Source organism: Triplophysa dalaica, chromosome 18 (genome assembly GCF_015846415.1).
Source record: "Triplophysa dalaica isolate WHDGS20190420 chromosome 18, ASM1584641v1, whole genome shotgun sequence".
Lineage (NCBI taxonomy): Eukaryota > Metazoa > Chordata > Actinopteri > Cypriniformes > Nemacheilidae > Triplophysa > Triplophysa dalaica.
The window spans coordinates 17,761,128-17,774,845 of NC_079559.1; the positions used below are offsets into that span (position 1 = coordinate 17,761,128).

The window sequence follows — 13,718 nt, forward strand, 5'->3', positions numbered from 1 at the left end:
TTATTCTTACCTTACTTCTTGACTGACTCTCAAAGGGTTCTTTACGCGATTCATCTGTATAATCCCCTGCTTTCTGCAAGCCTAGTCTGATGTGATTGGTCAGATGAACTAGTCTGCTGTGATTGGTCTACTACGAATGAGGCCAACAGCTACAGTGTTTGGGGGAGAAGAGTGAAGTTTTTGCAGGCAGTTCTAGCAAACATAAGTGGGGACTATATGTAGTGACGTAAATCCGAGGCGGTTTGTGAATCGGACTAGGGATGACTCGTTTGTGTCGTTCAGAATCGACTTCCTTTTTTCGAAGCCAATTACTTTGTTACTCATTCACCATTGGATTTACAACTTGGCATACTGCTTACTTTCAAACATGGCAACATTACACACAGCATGAAATGTAATTTTCATGATATCATGTTATGCACTCTTTAAATAAACATCAATGCATATCAGTGACTCATGAAAAAATGTGAAGGCAGGAGTTGTAACATTTAGCATGCCACTGTGTTGTTGTTCTTCTATAACTTAATGGTTATTTAAAATGACACTTTCATAAGCAAAGATTTTGTTATAAAATTCTAATTCGGAAGATCGCCACTTCTATATACCACTGCTGTGTGCAAAAATATACAGTATCTGCAAATAATTTTTTGGGGGGCGTTCATTGACCACAAAACACGTGGGTGCTAGCCTCAGTTTCGTTTTCTGGGAGTTACAGACTTGCAGCAATGGCCTTCATTGACAAGCTTTCAATATATTTATCTATATTTTAGAAACATTATATGAGAAGAAAATCTTTAGAAGTGGGAGTCTGAAGCCTTAACTGACAAATTTTCAGGTAAGAGATTAATGTCTGAAAACTCCCTGTTAGTACAGTCATGTGAAAAAGGTTGGAACAAACATCATTAAGTATCAGGAGGAGCAATGGAAGAACTTCATGTTCTGCAGCTTGGGGATAAAACCAGTTCCTCTCAAGACTGTTATTGTGGGAAGCATGATACTGGAGGAAGACCATCTTTTACAAACAGTTGATACCTGTTGTTTTTTTACATTTTGGAGTATGCCAAGCCTGGTGGTGCTGCTGTTTGGTAGCTTTTGCTTAGGTATTTTAGAATCGTTTAAGCTAGATGAGCCACTGTTCTTTTTATTTATTTAGTTGATTCTTGTAAATTGATACTTAATTGTTAGTAACTATATGATAAAGAAAGTACATTAATAAAACAACTGCAAGCTAAACTTATTGCATTTGAAATAAAGAATTATACAAGGTATTTCTATGTTGTGCATTATTTGTTAACACTGGCCATGCTATTTAGTATTATTTTATTGCAAAGAAAACAACAACATCAAATATACCAATAAAAACTAACACGTTGTCAAAAATAACCCAACAAATTAGTTATTTCATAACTCAACAGTTGGGTTAAAATAACCTGACAATGGGTCGATGTTATGGCAACCCAGCATTGGGTTATTTGTTGGGTCAATTTAAACTCAACTGTTTTAAGTGAATAGGCAAAAGGCAACCCCATATTGATCTGTGCTTCTCAGGGTCAGAGCTTCTAGAACTTGATGGGATATGACCAAAAAATGTCTCAGAGAGCATACATTCCCGGGAAAAAATAAAGAGTGATTGGATGCTGTTAGAACAGTTGGCTAAAACAGTACATTGGCTGCTGTAGGTTGCGAGCACTTTTACTTCCATATTTTGATGCTTTTCCAAGTGAAGTGGATTTTTAATGAGAAAACTAATGGGCTGACTTTCATCTTTCTCTGCGATTTGATTGAATGTATAAAACAGCCGTTCCATTTTGAAATGGAACTCGCAGCAGACTGACAGTTGAAGGGGAAGAGCTAAATAAAATAAAACAATCGCATCTGATTTTAGACTTTCCGTACAATATTTCTTCTTATGGCAGAATGCATCTGATCTCTCGTGAGACACAACTGTTCCAAATCTGCTTAGGCAATAACAGAGATAACCTAAAGCTGGAGCCACAAGCATTTGAAAAAATCCCAAGACACTGAGGTCAAGCAAAACATTTGACAGTCTGTTGTCTCACAGACTACATTAAATCGCCCGCTGGGTCTACATGGCTCACTAAAGAATATGCAATCTTTTATCAACACAAGATGTATTGTTGCCAAAATAAAATATTCACCATACCACCTTTATGGCTTTTCTGACACCCAGGTTAAGGCACTCTGTATTGCCTCTGCTGAGATTTCCTGTAAATTAGTGGGAAAACTGAATGACTCTTAATCTGTTTGTAGGATATTAAAGCAACTCTTAAGAGATGCAAAGCTGGTGACTCATGTAATGCAGCTTGAAGCCTGAGCATACATTGGGCCTTGTATATGGACTGAGGTCATGGCATGTTCATCACGTTTGCAAAAGCTATGTTTTTATTTATTTTGTAGAACCTAAAAGGGAATGGACAAAGTGCTGCATTTTTTAGTGAAAGCAGTGGGAAAGGTACTGTTAAGGACCCAATGAAGTACAGTACAAGGCATTGATTTGTATATACCTACTGGAGCATAGGTTTTGGAGGACACATGTTATTTATTCTGAAGGCTAAAATAAACCTTTAGAGCAAAAAACTTTAATGGCATTCATGAGGACTTTAGGTTCCAACAAACGCACACACAAAGCATAATATTAAAGAACAACAATCAAAGTTTACTTTTTAAGTCTTGAGCATAAATGATGACCAAGTGTTCATTTTGGAAAGAAATACTCATTCAAGCTTTATCCCAGTAGCGGTATTAACACAGAGTGGCATGGGACTTTACGTGCAGAAGCCTTGGGCACATTCCATTGTCTTAGTGGAATGTCCGGTGGCACGTCCGGTCTGTCAGTGGCATGTGCCTCTGCGTTTGGTCTCGCGATGGCATGTGTCACTCAGTTTAGTGGCATGTCCGTTTTTTCAGCGGTTTGTTAGGGTTAAGGTCTTTGCACATACAGTCCGAAATGTTCATACGCGTTTCTTCGTATTTTGTCACATTAATGTCACAATTATGCTCCAGTCACTAACAGAGGTGCCCCAAAATGCGTCCTTTTCTCAATTATCACTAGTCCACAATATCCACTAGAAACCGGACATTAAATAGTGCCACATATTCATAGCCCTAGAAAAGGCATATGCCACTAGAAACGGAATGTGACCCCGGAGGTGACACCGAACTTAATGGCATGTGCCAATGGCTTCTGTGCGTGAGATGCCATGCCACCTAGTGTTAAAACCCCCTCTCCTTTATCTGCTGAGGCAGCACGCGTCACTCTGTGCTGTCAGCAAACGTGACGCATGAATGAAATTTGTTTACGTCAGAGGGAGGATCAGAGTTATTCAAGGCCCTATAATTTGTATTCAATTAGGCCTAATAATTAATAATAACTTCGATTTATATTAAATTTTTTATTGAGGATGCATTAATTCCACCAGGCGAAACAATAAAGTCACCAAAGTAGGTCTCTTACCCTCAGCCACAGTCTCCTCCACGGTGACTTGATATCGTCCTATAGTAAAAACCCGTCCGATAAAAGTGCCGCCGCTGCCGGACCCTGCAGCGCCTCCCGCACTGGAACCTGAGCCGGGCCCTGAACTCACCATCTCCCGTCGGGCGTCAAAGAACTTCTTCATTTTCCAACCTCCAACACTTTTATTTCAAGTATTGAATCATAAAAAACAGCCAGTTCCTTGTGTATGCGACAGATCCACCGAAGCTTGACAGCTATAACAAGTAGAATAAGTATGACTTTTCAGTACGTTTAACGGAGGTAGATGCGAACCTTTATCACAATATCAATAATTCAAGTTGCATTTAATTCAGCAATTTTCGAGTCCTAGGTTGAATAATACAAACAAACAGCCAGAAGGAATCGCCTAGCAGGATGAGTCACCATCGACAGGTCTTTATAGCCTTCTTGTGTACCTTGATCTATCATCACATTCTTAGCTTATATAGCATCTGTTAATGTCCTAAGAAAGCCACAGACGTCGCTAACACTCACAGCTGATGTGCTTTTATAAATAGTGTACACGTCCTGCCGCCACGATGTACTTTAAGGTGCGCACCGGTTATTCCTCGACAGTTTATCCGTAATGATTGTCGGCAGTTAAGCGTTCTAGAGTTGCCCCCTCTGCGTTTGGTCATTCAGTCATCTCAGCTGATCCCATAAAAACATATGTTCGCCCGAAAATCAGGAAGTGCCGCACGTACGGAGGGAAGCAGCTGGATCGTCAAAGAGGTTGTTTTGATAGTGTTAATGGGTTGCTGCTGACATGGAAAAATAATGAGACACGGTTTGTAAACAGGAATAAACAGCGCGTTAGTGGACTGACTCGACCGTCCACGGTCAGTGACGATCTGGTAGTTGTATCTGCTGAACAGAAAGAGGTGACGTCAGCTGGAAGACACACATGTGCTTCCTATAATGGCCTACAGAGGGCTCTAGACAGCCTTACACTTATACATTTGGCAGACGCTTTTGTCCAAAGCGACTTACATTGTACGTTGACTTACATACTAAATAATTGTTTATGAGTATGTGCAATCCCTGGTATTGAACCCATGACCTTGGGGTTGCTAACGCCATGCTCAACCAATGAGCTAAAGGAAAGCCTTGAAGTGAACACAAACCGCATTAACCAGATGCTTCCATGACTCAATTAGTGTTTGTAATATATGTAAACACAATGACTATAATGTGCTGCCCTTTATCAGTAATTTGCATTCACTATCGACTAAATCGACTTAGTGCGTTTGGCCTCACTCCTATTGGAATACACTTTCTCTAAACTGCTATCAAAACCATATAGTAGAGGGTGATGAGGTTCACAGATTTTGCCTTCATTATTTAAAGAACCACGGGGTCATTTTGGAGGACCTATTGAGAGATTTTCAATATAATATACATAACTATTTCTTCAGAGGTCTATAAAGACCTTACGTAATGAAGCATTGTATTTTTATTACCTTAGAATGGGCTATTTATATATACATACACCGCAGGTCCCCTTGCATGGAATTTGCCATGTTGTTTCTACAGTATCCTTTAAAGGACAGACTGCTCTACAATATGCTTTTCGTTAATTCATTATCTCCTTCAGCAATAAGTGAAAACGTGACGAAATCTTGCTGTGTCAGCCACCGTATGCTTTGAAAGGGGGGGTAAGGAGGGAGGGAGAAAAGTGTGCCGTTGGTTGTCATTCACAACCTCATCACTAGATGCCACTAAATTCCATACACTGGACCTTTAAAGGACACCAACGTAACTGACATTCAAAGCGCAGAATGACATGTCAGGTTCAACACATTTGCACCACAACCAACAATAAAACTTGTTCATGGGTTTCTGATGACGAGGTCAGATATGAAAAATTATGTTTTTAACTGAAATAAACAGCGTGGACTGACCATCCATGAGTGGTACTGGTAGTCAAACATTAAGAGGAAACACATTCATAGAGGGGCTCTATAAAATAAAATTATTAAGAGAAACTAAGAAAGAATCAGAAGTATCGTACTATCCAGATGCTCTCAATTGGAGTAATGTCTGTGAATGTATTGGCTGAAACAGTTTTAACTTAGCGGCTATGTTTATGTTGGCTGGACTGTCCCATATAGTAATTCTGTGTCTTCAGGCGGGTTCGGTACTCACAAGTCTACATACCATGCATCCTTGATATCAAAACACATCTGTGTACTTCCATACATTCACTGTTCTAACGTAGAGTGTCCTATTTGACTGACGGTGCGGTCCCCTACACCCTTCTTCCCTTTGAAGTTCTCACTCCAGAGGTTAGGGCTTTGAATGGCTTAGGCAACAGGGATGAGCCCTTCAAAATGGAAACAGGGATAGTAGCGCGCAGAAGTGTACTTTGTGCTCTAGATGCGGACTTCTGCACACAGGTAATTTACCCAGGAATCCTTGCGAACCACCAATCAGAGAATTGACTGGAGGAGTTTCGTAAATGTTAATTGTAAACATGATAGAGAATTTCTACCTTTTAAATTTGAATTATTATTTGTATTGTTATTAACATTATTTTTGATTCATATAGGCCCTTATTAAGGTATAAAAATCTTTATTGAAACGAAGTGTACTACGTTCAAGATACTTACATAACCAATATACAAATGTATAAATACACAAGCATTGTAGACATAACATAACCATCTACTGTTCTGCCTAATGCTGGCGTTGCATAAACACCACAGGAACACAGAACTATTAAAACCCAATCATGTCCGAAGTAACAGCAACCGAACAACAGGTAAGTAACTTGACTCTTGGCGCTGCGAAAGACCGATCATTGTATGACATCAAAGTACCGCGATATATATTATAAATCATTGGCATTTATATATCTTTATATGCATATTTTTTACGTCAACAAATGTGGACTTGCACGAGCTTCACAAGCTCGGAGTACGCCATTTGGGACAGGGCCAACGCGACTAAAGCTACGTCATCACTACGCGCCATACACTTCAGTTCCCACGTGGTTTACTTAAATAGGTCTATGTTGAAGTTTGTTTTCATTGTAGGTCTAATATAAATGTACACATTTTTTAACGGTGTGCCTTAATTAATTAATTTATTAACCTTTAAGCGTACTTGGTAGTGAGGCAGGAGTCTACAATGGCACTGTTTATGATAAATCGGTATGTATTGATTTTATAGAAAACATCAAACAATGATGAAAATTAATTTCTCATATGAAACGACTGGACCGCGTTAATTCAAAAATCATTATCTCTGTAGACCATTGTGTTTTTGTTGTTGTGTGTAGCCTACTGTCGTATTCGTACTGAGAGGACCTGCTACCTCCACGTAAGTTACTTGATATGTTTTGATCAGAATTTTATATGTTTTGAACAGGTACTTGGGGGAGGAGGAGAACGGTGAAGCTAGCGCAGAGTCTCGATCTAGAGCACTGCTGGCTAAACTGCAGGAACGAGCCAAAGCCAGAGAACAACAGAGCATCTCAAACATAGCAGACAAAGATGATGGCCATCAGGGTAACATAAAAGAGAAGAAAGGAAAACCTGGACCGCAAGAGACTAAGGAAACAACACAGAAATCCCAGAAAAGAGGAAGTCAGGCTAGAAAAACAGATTTTGCTGATGAAGGTGTCATTTTGACAAAGAAACGCAAAAAATTATCGCTATGCGATGAAAGTGCAAAAACAGGTAAAACTACCATGCGGCTGTCTGTTTTATATTATTGAAATGAAAATGCATGTTGATTTTTTGCAATTAAGGGGTGCAACTTTGTGTCCTATTCTTAGTACTGCTCACAACAGCCAATTTTTTATATCAAAAAGATAATGTGTATTGCAATGTTATTTAGTTTTCATTAATTTGTTTAGTGTTTTTTATGTTTATCACAAAATCAAATCAGTCATAATGAATGCATAATTTGGGGTTTTCACATGCATTTTTCAAATACTAATTTAAGGAGATGATGAACCAGATAATGAGAAGTGTGCAGAAACAAAAACAGCAGAGAAAACTGAAGGTGACATTGAGAAAAGTAAGGACATTAAAACGGACATAAACCAACAGCTTGATGAGTTACATGCAGAAAACAACGCCTCCCAGACTGGTTTACATATCTTGGGTGGGTTCAAAGAGAAGACTGCGCAAAAGGTTTGTGGAAAATATTATATAATAAATGTATTATCTTCTATATAGTAAAGAGACAATATTTTTTTTGTACATCTACAGGTGAAAAGAGTTTTGCCCCAGTGGTTAGCACAGCCTGATATCATTGAGAGGGACATTAAGGGTAACCTTGTCCCTGTCAATGAGGTACCTGGCATTTGTCCAGTTCTGCTTATGAAACTTAAAGGCAACGGGATACAGAACTTTTTTCCAGGTAAGACAGAAAGATAATCATTTAACATTGCATTGAATAATGGAGTATCGGTTGTGCTTAGTAAAAGGCAAAGTACTTTTAAAGGGATACTTCACACAAAAATGAAAATTCCGTCATCATTTACTCACCCTTAGATTGTTCCAAACCTGTAAAAATGTCTTTGCTTTGCTGAACACACAGGAATAAATTTGGAAGAATGTTAGATCTCATCCACCATTTTCTAGGACAGTAGGGAAAGTAAATACCATGGGAGTCAATAGGGGGTGAGATTTGACAATCTTCCAGATATCTTCTTGTGTGTTCCACAGAACATAGAATACAGGTTCGGAACAATCAAAGTTAATGATGACAGATTTTTTATTTTTGAGTGAAGTATCTATTTAAACTCATCGACTGAAGATATCACATTTTTCTGCATTACTTATTACTATATTTCCTTCTCAGTTCAAGCTGAAGTCATACCTGCCATTTTAAACAGTGTAAGCTCCGAGCTGCTGGTCGGTCCAGGTGGCTACCGTCCCAGAGACATTTGTGTTTCGGCACCTACGGGAAGTGGAAAGACACTGTCTTTTGTTATTCCCGTTATACAGGTACAGTAGGAATCTTTTTTGTTTGTTTGACTGTGCTCAGATATGTTGGGATTAGAGCTGTGGCTCTGTGTATACATAAAGTTGCAGAGTATCCATTAAGGTAGTTACGAATAATTAAGAGAAATAATAATTTATTTGTTACAACCGATAAATTGCAAACAACCAAAAATATGTATGAAATTACATTTAAATGTGGGAATAGATTTTTAGGTAGATGTGGATGTATTTGTTTGTTACCTCAGGCACTTTCTAAGCGTGTGGTGTGTGAGGTCCGTGCATTGGCTGTACTACCCACCAAAGAGTTGGCACAGCAGGTAATGAATTAAAAATGGTCAATATTAATTAAGTACATTTATCCAAGGAGTTGCTTATCCATTCCTCATGTTTACTTTTGTATGTGATTTTTGTGTTCCAGGTGTCAAATGTGTTTAGCTCATATGCTGAAGGCACTGGTGTGAAGGTAGTCATGATCGCAGGACAGAAATCATTTGTTGAAGAGCAAGCTCTGCTCTCTAAAAGCAGAGGCGGGGTTTCTTGCAGCTTGGCTGATATTGTTGTGGCTACGCCAGGCCGTCTTGTGGATCACATCAACAAACACAACAATTTCAGTCTACGACACCTACGATTTCTGGTGAGTTGTACAAAAGTGAGAATAATACACAGTATATTTGTTTCAAATATTCTGTTTATACATTTGTCGAGATGTTCGTGTTTATTGTAGATAATAGATGAAGCAGACAGGATGATTGACAGCATGCATCAGTCTTGGCTCAGCCAGGTGACTAAAGCAGTGTACAGATGCCAAGGTGACCCACAGATGTCAGTCTTTAGAAGAATACTGCCTGGACCAATAACAGTGTCAAGGTAAGATTTGTTAAGTTTTCTTTTCTTAATTCTATTATGGTTGCATAATTACTTTTCAAATTTGAAATGAACTAAAATTCTATGGTCTGATTGAGTTTCATTTTGAAGTGATTGACATATCAGTTACATAAAGATATATTTATAAACTGCTTGGTTTGCATTGGCCAACATTTATTTGCATTTATTTAGGTTTCTGAACATGTTCTCTGTCGGCCATTGATCATTGAACCGCTAATCTTTTTCCCAAACTCATTCTGTTGGTAAATCCACTGTTGTTGTGTCATTGTGGGACTGGTCAGAGGCATTAGGACAGGGCATAACATATGAAGTTGAGCAGTCTCTGAATATTTACATGGGATGTTTTCACTAAAAAACTCACACACCTCTTAACTTGTCCTAAAGCTCCACCTTTGCAATAAGTGATAAAGCTGTAGCAATTAGAAAGCTTAATGTTCATAGTGATAAAATATCTGAGATTTCAGATCTATCTTTGAATACACACATTCTTAAGATTTGGAAATGACAAAGATTTCACTTAAAATGCTATATTTATAATAAAAAATGTATGAAAGCAAAAATACTTAGTAAAATAGAAGTATCAGACTTTTGAATTGTATGTTCATTTGTTTATTTGTGTATGCCAGTTTGTCTCCACCACAGATGCCTCTGCAGAAGCTGCTGTTTTCTGCCACTCTCACCCATAACCCTGAGAAACTACAACTGCTGGATCTACACCAGCCACGTCTCTTTAGTTCCACAAAGACCTCTACAGACATGGCCAAACAAAACCAGGAGTCATTTCAGTTTCCTCAGAGCCTCTCTGTAAGTCATATTTTACATGAGTTAATTGGATCAGTGAATCAGTAATCTTGTCTCGCTTTTGCACACACAGGTTAATATGTGCTTGTTTTACGCAGGAGTATTATGTCCCCTGCACCCTAAACAAGAAACCACTAGTCATCCTTCATTTCTTGCTTCGGCTCAAGTTCAGTCCTGTTTTGTGCTTCACCAACTCTAGAGAAACAGCACACCGGTAATGTTGGCATTCAGCTCCTGCATCATTGAGATTAGCAATACATTCAGATGATGCTCTGATATTTCATATTGCTAATGTGGTATTTCCATACCTGCAATAATGATTAACGAAAATGAATATGCTTTTGATGGGGTAAAAGTACAGTGATAGAGTTCAGATGGACTACCATTTTAGCCTATAGATCAGAAAAAAACATGGAACAACTCTTTATACAGGAAAAAACAAATATGTGTACATTTGTGATTATAACAAAATAGGTGTCATTTTGTTATCTGACTTTTTTTGGCTCTTAGACTCTATTTGCTTGTGAAGCTCTTTGGCGGTGTGGTTGTTGCAGAGTTTTCGTCCAGACTAAGCCCAAACGAACGACAAAGAACGCTCAAAGATTTTGAGCAGGGGAAGATCCAACTGTACGTATTTAGTTCTGAATGTGCTTATGATTATGAATAATTTGATTTGAAAAGCACATGCATTTTGTAATTACGTGATCAGACTTATTTGTCTTATTAGATTGATAAGCACAGATGCTGCTGCGAGGGGCATTGACATCAACGGAGTGAAATGTGTCATTAATTATGATGCTCCACAATACATCAGGACATACATTCACAGGCAAGTTAATAGATCATGATAGAAATGAGGGATACACAATAAATATGGGACATGTTGGCTATACGTGATTTTTTTCATTGCATATTCTACACCGGACGCGAACACGAAAAAAGACAATAGAACCCATTACAATCACTGATCTTCTGTATGACTGTAAACCATACTGTTCTAATGACCTAATTTAGTTGTACAGTTTCAGTACACAGTAAAGATATATTTACATTTTGAATATTTTGGTTTTTGAGGTATATATTTTTTCCATAAAATAGCAAACGTTCATTATTGTCTTATCTGAATTGAACAGAATTTTATAAGTGATGCATCCCAATTTGAGATCTGAGCCTATTTTTATTTTTCATGTGCAGGGTGGGACGAACAGCGAGGGCAGGAAAAGCTGGGCTGGCTTTCACTTTCCTTTTAAATGTGCAGGTAGGTTTTTATTTATTTATGGAATAATATTTCGCTATTATCTTGTGTACATAGTTTTTCTCAGTGCTTGATTAGACCGTTTTAATTTACATCTTTGCAGGTTGCAACATATCTTATAATTTGCTGTCACAACTCACATCAGCAAAATGCATATTTTATGTGCATTAAATAATTACTTAAATGCCTTTATTTGCTTGTGCATTATTTTGATAGAATACGATTGGCTGAGATTTTCCACATACCGACACAAAAATTGCATATGTAAACCTTTATTTTGTCTTTAGGAAAAGAGATTCTTGCAGATGGTATTGGACGCAGGCAGTCCTGGCATACAGAGGCAGATAGTCCAACCAGAAAGTCTTAAAGGCATGGAAGCCTGCTATGAACAAACACTTGTTGAGCTTGGCAAAACTGTGAAGGTAAACACTGATTTGCTGAGGGTTCTCTATAGTTAAAACCTTATTGGCAGGTTTTCCAGACATAGGTTTCTTTTATTGGATTACATTTGATCGGTACTGGTTATTTTAGTTTGGGGAGTTTACTGTTTGACTGATTTTGTCTGTTTTTTAATGTTTGCCATATTGAATTCAGGTCATTACATTCCAAAATATGCCAAGTTGATTTCTGAAATATAATGCAATTCCTATTTTTGTTTTGTTTTAAAGGAGGAAAATGCAAAAAAGCGATCATGAGAAAAGAACATTGCAACATATTTTGAGGATTATTTGAATGTTTAGTGATTTAAAGTTTTGAAACAAAGAAATGATGTACATTATATGAACATAAAGTAATAATCTAAAATGCCTTTAATAAAATGAAAATACGTACACCTGTTTTAATTCTTTGATAGGCACAATTATTTTGCATTAAGTAAGACACATTCATTATAAATAACATTGATTGACATGTTTTTGTGTTTCCTTGCTATTCAGCCATGTTAAGTATAACACAGTGTCTACACCGGATGTGGTGCGGCGCGATGCAACACGACATAAGACAGTAGACCGCATTACAACCCAAAACCATTTAAAATTTGTCGACAATCCTAGAGAAAAACTTTTAGTTACAGAATTTCTGATGAAATTAGAATTTGAACTCCAGCCATGCTGGTATGTCAGCATATCCCTGAAATCAGGGATTGAGCATTTTTGTTCTTCATGTTATGAAGGTAACTTTAGAATGATGATGAATTTCTGTTTTGTTGGATCAGACTGTTAAGAACAGCCAGAAAAAAAACAAGTTTCACATTTTAACCGTATGTGCCCCAGTCTAAGAATCTAGCAAAGTATTTTTCTTTTTGTTATTGACCGTTTCTTTATTTTACATGCTTAAAAGGGTGAAGTCACAAGCATGTTTTAATTTAATATAATTGTATATGGCAGTGGCGGCTGCTGATCTTTTAAAGAGGGGAAGCTCATTTTCGGCCTAAATCATTAAAATTGTCCATTTATTTATATGTGATTCTGTCCTACGTTCCTTTTCAAGAAAATGCTCTGTAACCCATGTCAAGAGACATGGCCAGCAGTACATTTTCTTTTTCATAGCACTTCCAGTCAGCCAGCTAACTTTGTCATACCAGGAGAGCTGAAAAGACCTGTTACTTTTACCAATCTTTTGCACTAAATCAATCTTGATCTGGTGTTGATCTGCCCTGCTGTTTAATTCTAAGTTTCTCCTCGTAAGGAAGACTTTCTAATGGCTTTGCCAAAATCAGGTCGACAATATTAGCACTGTCTGCCATCGTGTGCAGTTTGCTAGCTGGCTAGTTCAGACTATATGAATTAATGAACAAACGATCTAATATATATATTTAACTTAACGGGAGGAAATGTGGGAATTATGTTAAACTGAAACAATGAATGTGGTGTGAAATATACGATGAAGGTTGCAGCAGTTTGTCTTTCGACAACACATGCAAAATCCGTGATGGGACGGAGTTGGAAATGGATACACAGAGTGATACGCGTCATAATCTGAAGACCACGCCCACACCAACCGTCTCTTTGCATTGCGAGAAGCTGCCGCCTCCTTGTCATTTATGATTTATAAAAAAAAAAAAGTCTAAAAGCTGATATGTGACAATGTGTATAGCAAACAAGCTAAAAAAAAACAAGAAATACGTTTTTATAAGCTGTCGTCCCCAAAAAACGAGCGTTTTAGGACATAAAAGTGGATTAAAAAGTGATGACAGACCCTCCAATCATCACGCAGACGCTCGGAGTCCGGGCCAGCCGGACTCCTCCATTCATCCCAGACACGCTGAGCGTCCGTGGGCGGGACATAATCGCAGCATTATCCAATGACC

General features: G+C 38.0%; 2 protein-coding genes across 7 annotated transcripts in view; one reads left to right on the forward strand and one right to left on the reverse strand.

Moving 5' to 3' along the window:
- aak1a (AP2 associated kinase 1a) overlaps nucleotides 1-4,376 on the reverse strand; it is a 48,152-nt gene extending 43,776 nt beyond the window's left edge. For 4 of the 6 annotated variants that reach the window (XM_056772471.1, XM_056772470.1, XM_056772467.1 and 1 more), the window contains exons 1-2: nucleotides 4,010-4,376; nucleotides 3,476-3,729 (exon numbers count right to left, since the gene is read on the reverse strand). In XM_056772471.1, the coding sequence (XP_056628449.1) occupies nucleotides 3,476-3,638 (163 nt within the window). In that variant the 5' untranslated portion in view covers nucleotides 3,639-3,729; nucleotides 4,010-4,376. Of the gene's footprint in view, nucleotides 1-3,475 lie in introns of all 6 variants that reach the window. The other 2 variants (XM_056772469.1, XM_056772468.1) reach the window with 2 other exon arrangements.
- A 2,121-nt stretch (nucleotides 4,377-6,497) lies between these two features.
- On the forward strand, nucleotides 6,498-12,240 carry ddx51 (DEAD (Asp-Glu-Ala-Asp) box polypeptide 51). Its single transcript, XM_056773213.1, has 15 exons — nucleotides 6,498-6,666; nucleotides 6,884-7,194; nucleotides 7,463-7,653; nucleotides 7,732-7,882; nucleotides 8,327-8,472; nucleotides 8,715-8,786; nucleotides 8,888-9,103; nucleotides 9,194-9,336; nucleotides 9,981-10,158; nucleotides 10,254-10,369; nucleotides 10,666-10,782; nucleotides 10,883-10,984; nucleotides 11,350-11,413; nucleotides 11,698-11,832; nucleotides 12,079-12,240. Exons 1-15 carry the CDS (start codon nucleotides 6,644-6,646, stop codon nucleotides 12,103-12,105), a joined length of 1,992 nt encoding a protein of 663 aa, XP_056629191.1. The 5' UTR covers nucleotides 6,498-6,643; the 3' UTR covers nucleotides 12,106-12,240.
- The last annotated feature ends 1,478 nt before the right edge of the window (nucleotides 12,241-13,718 follow it).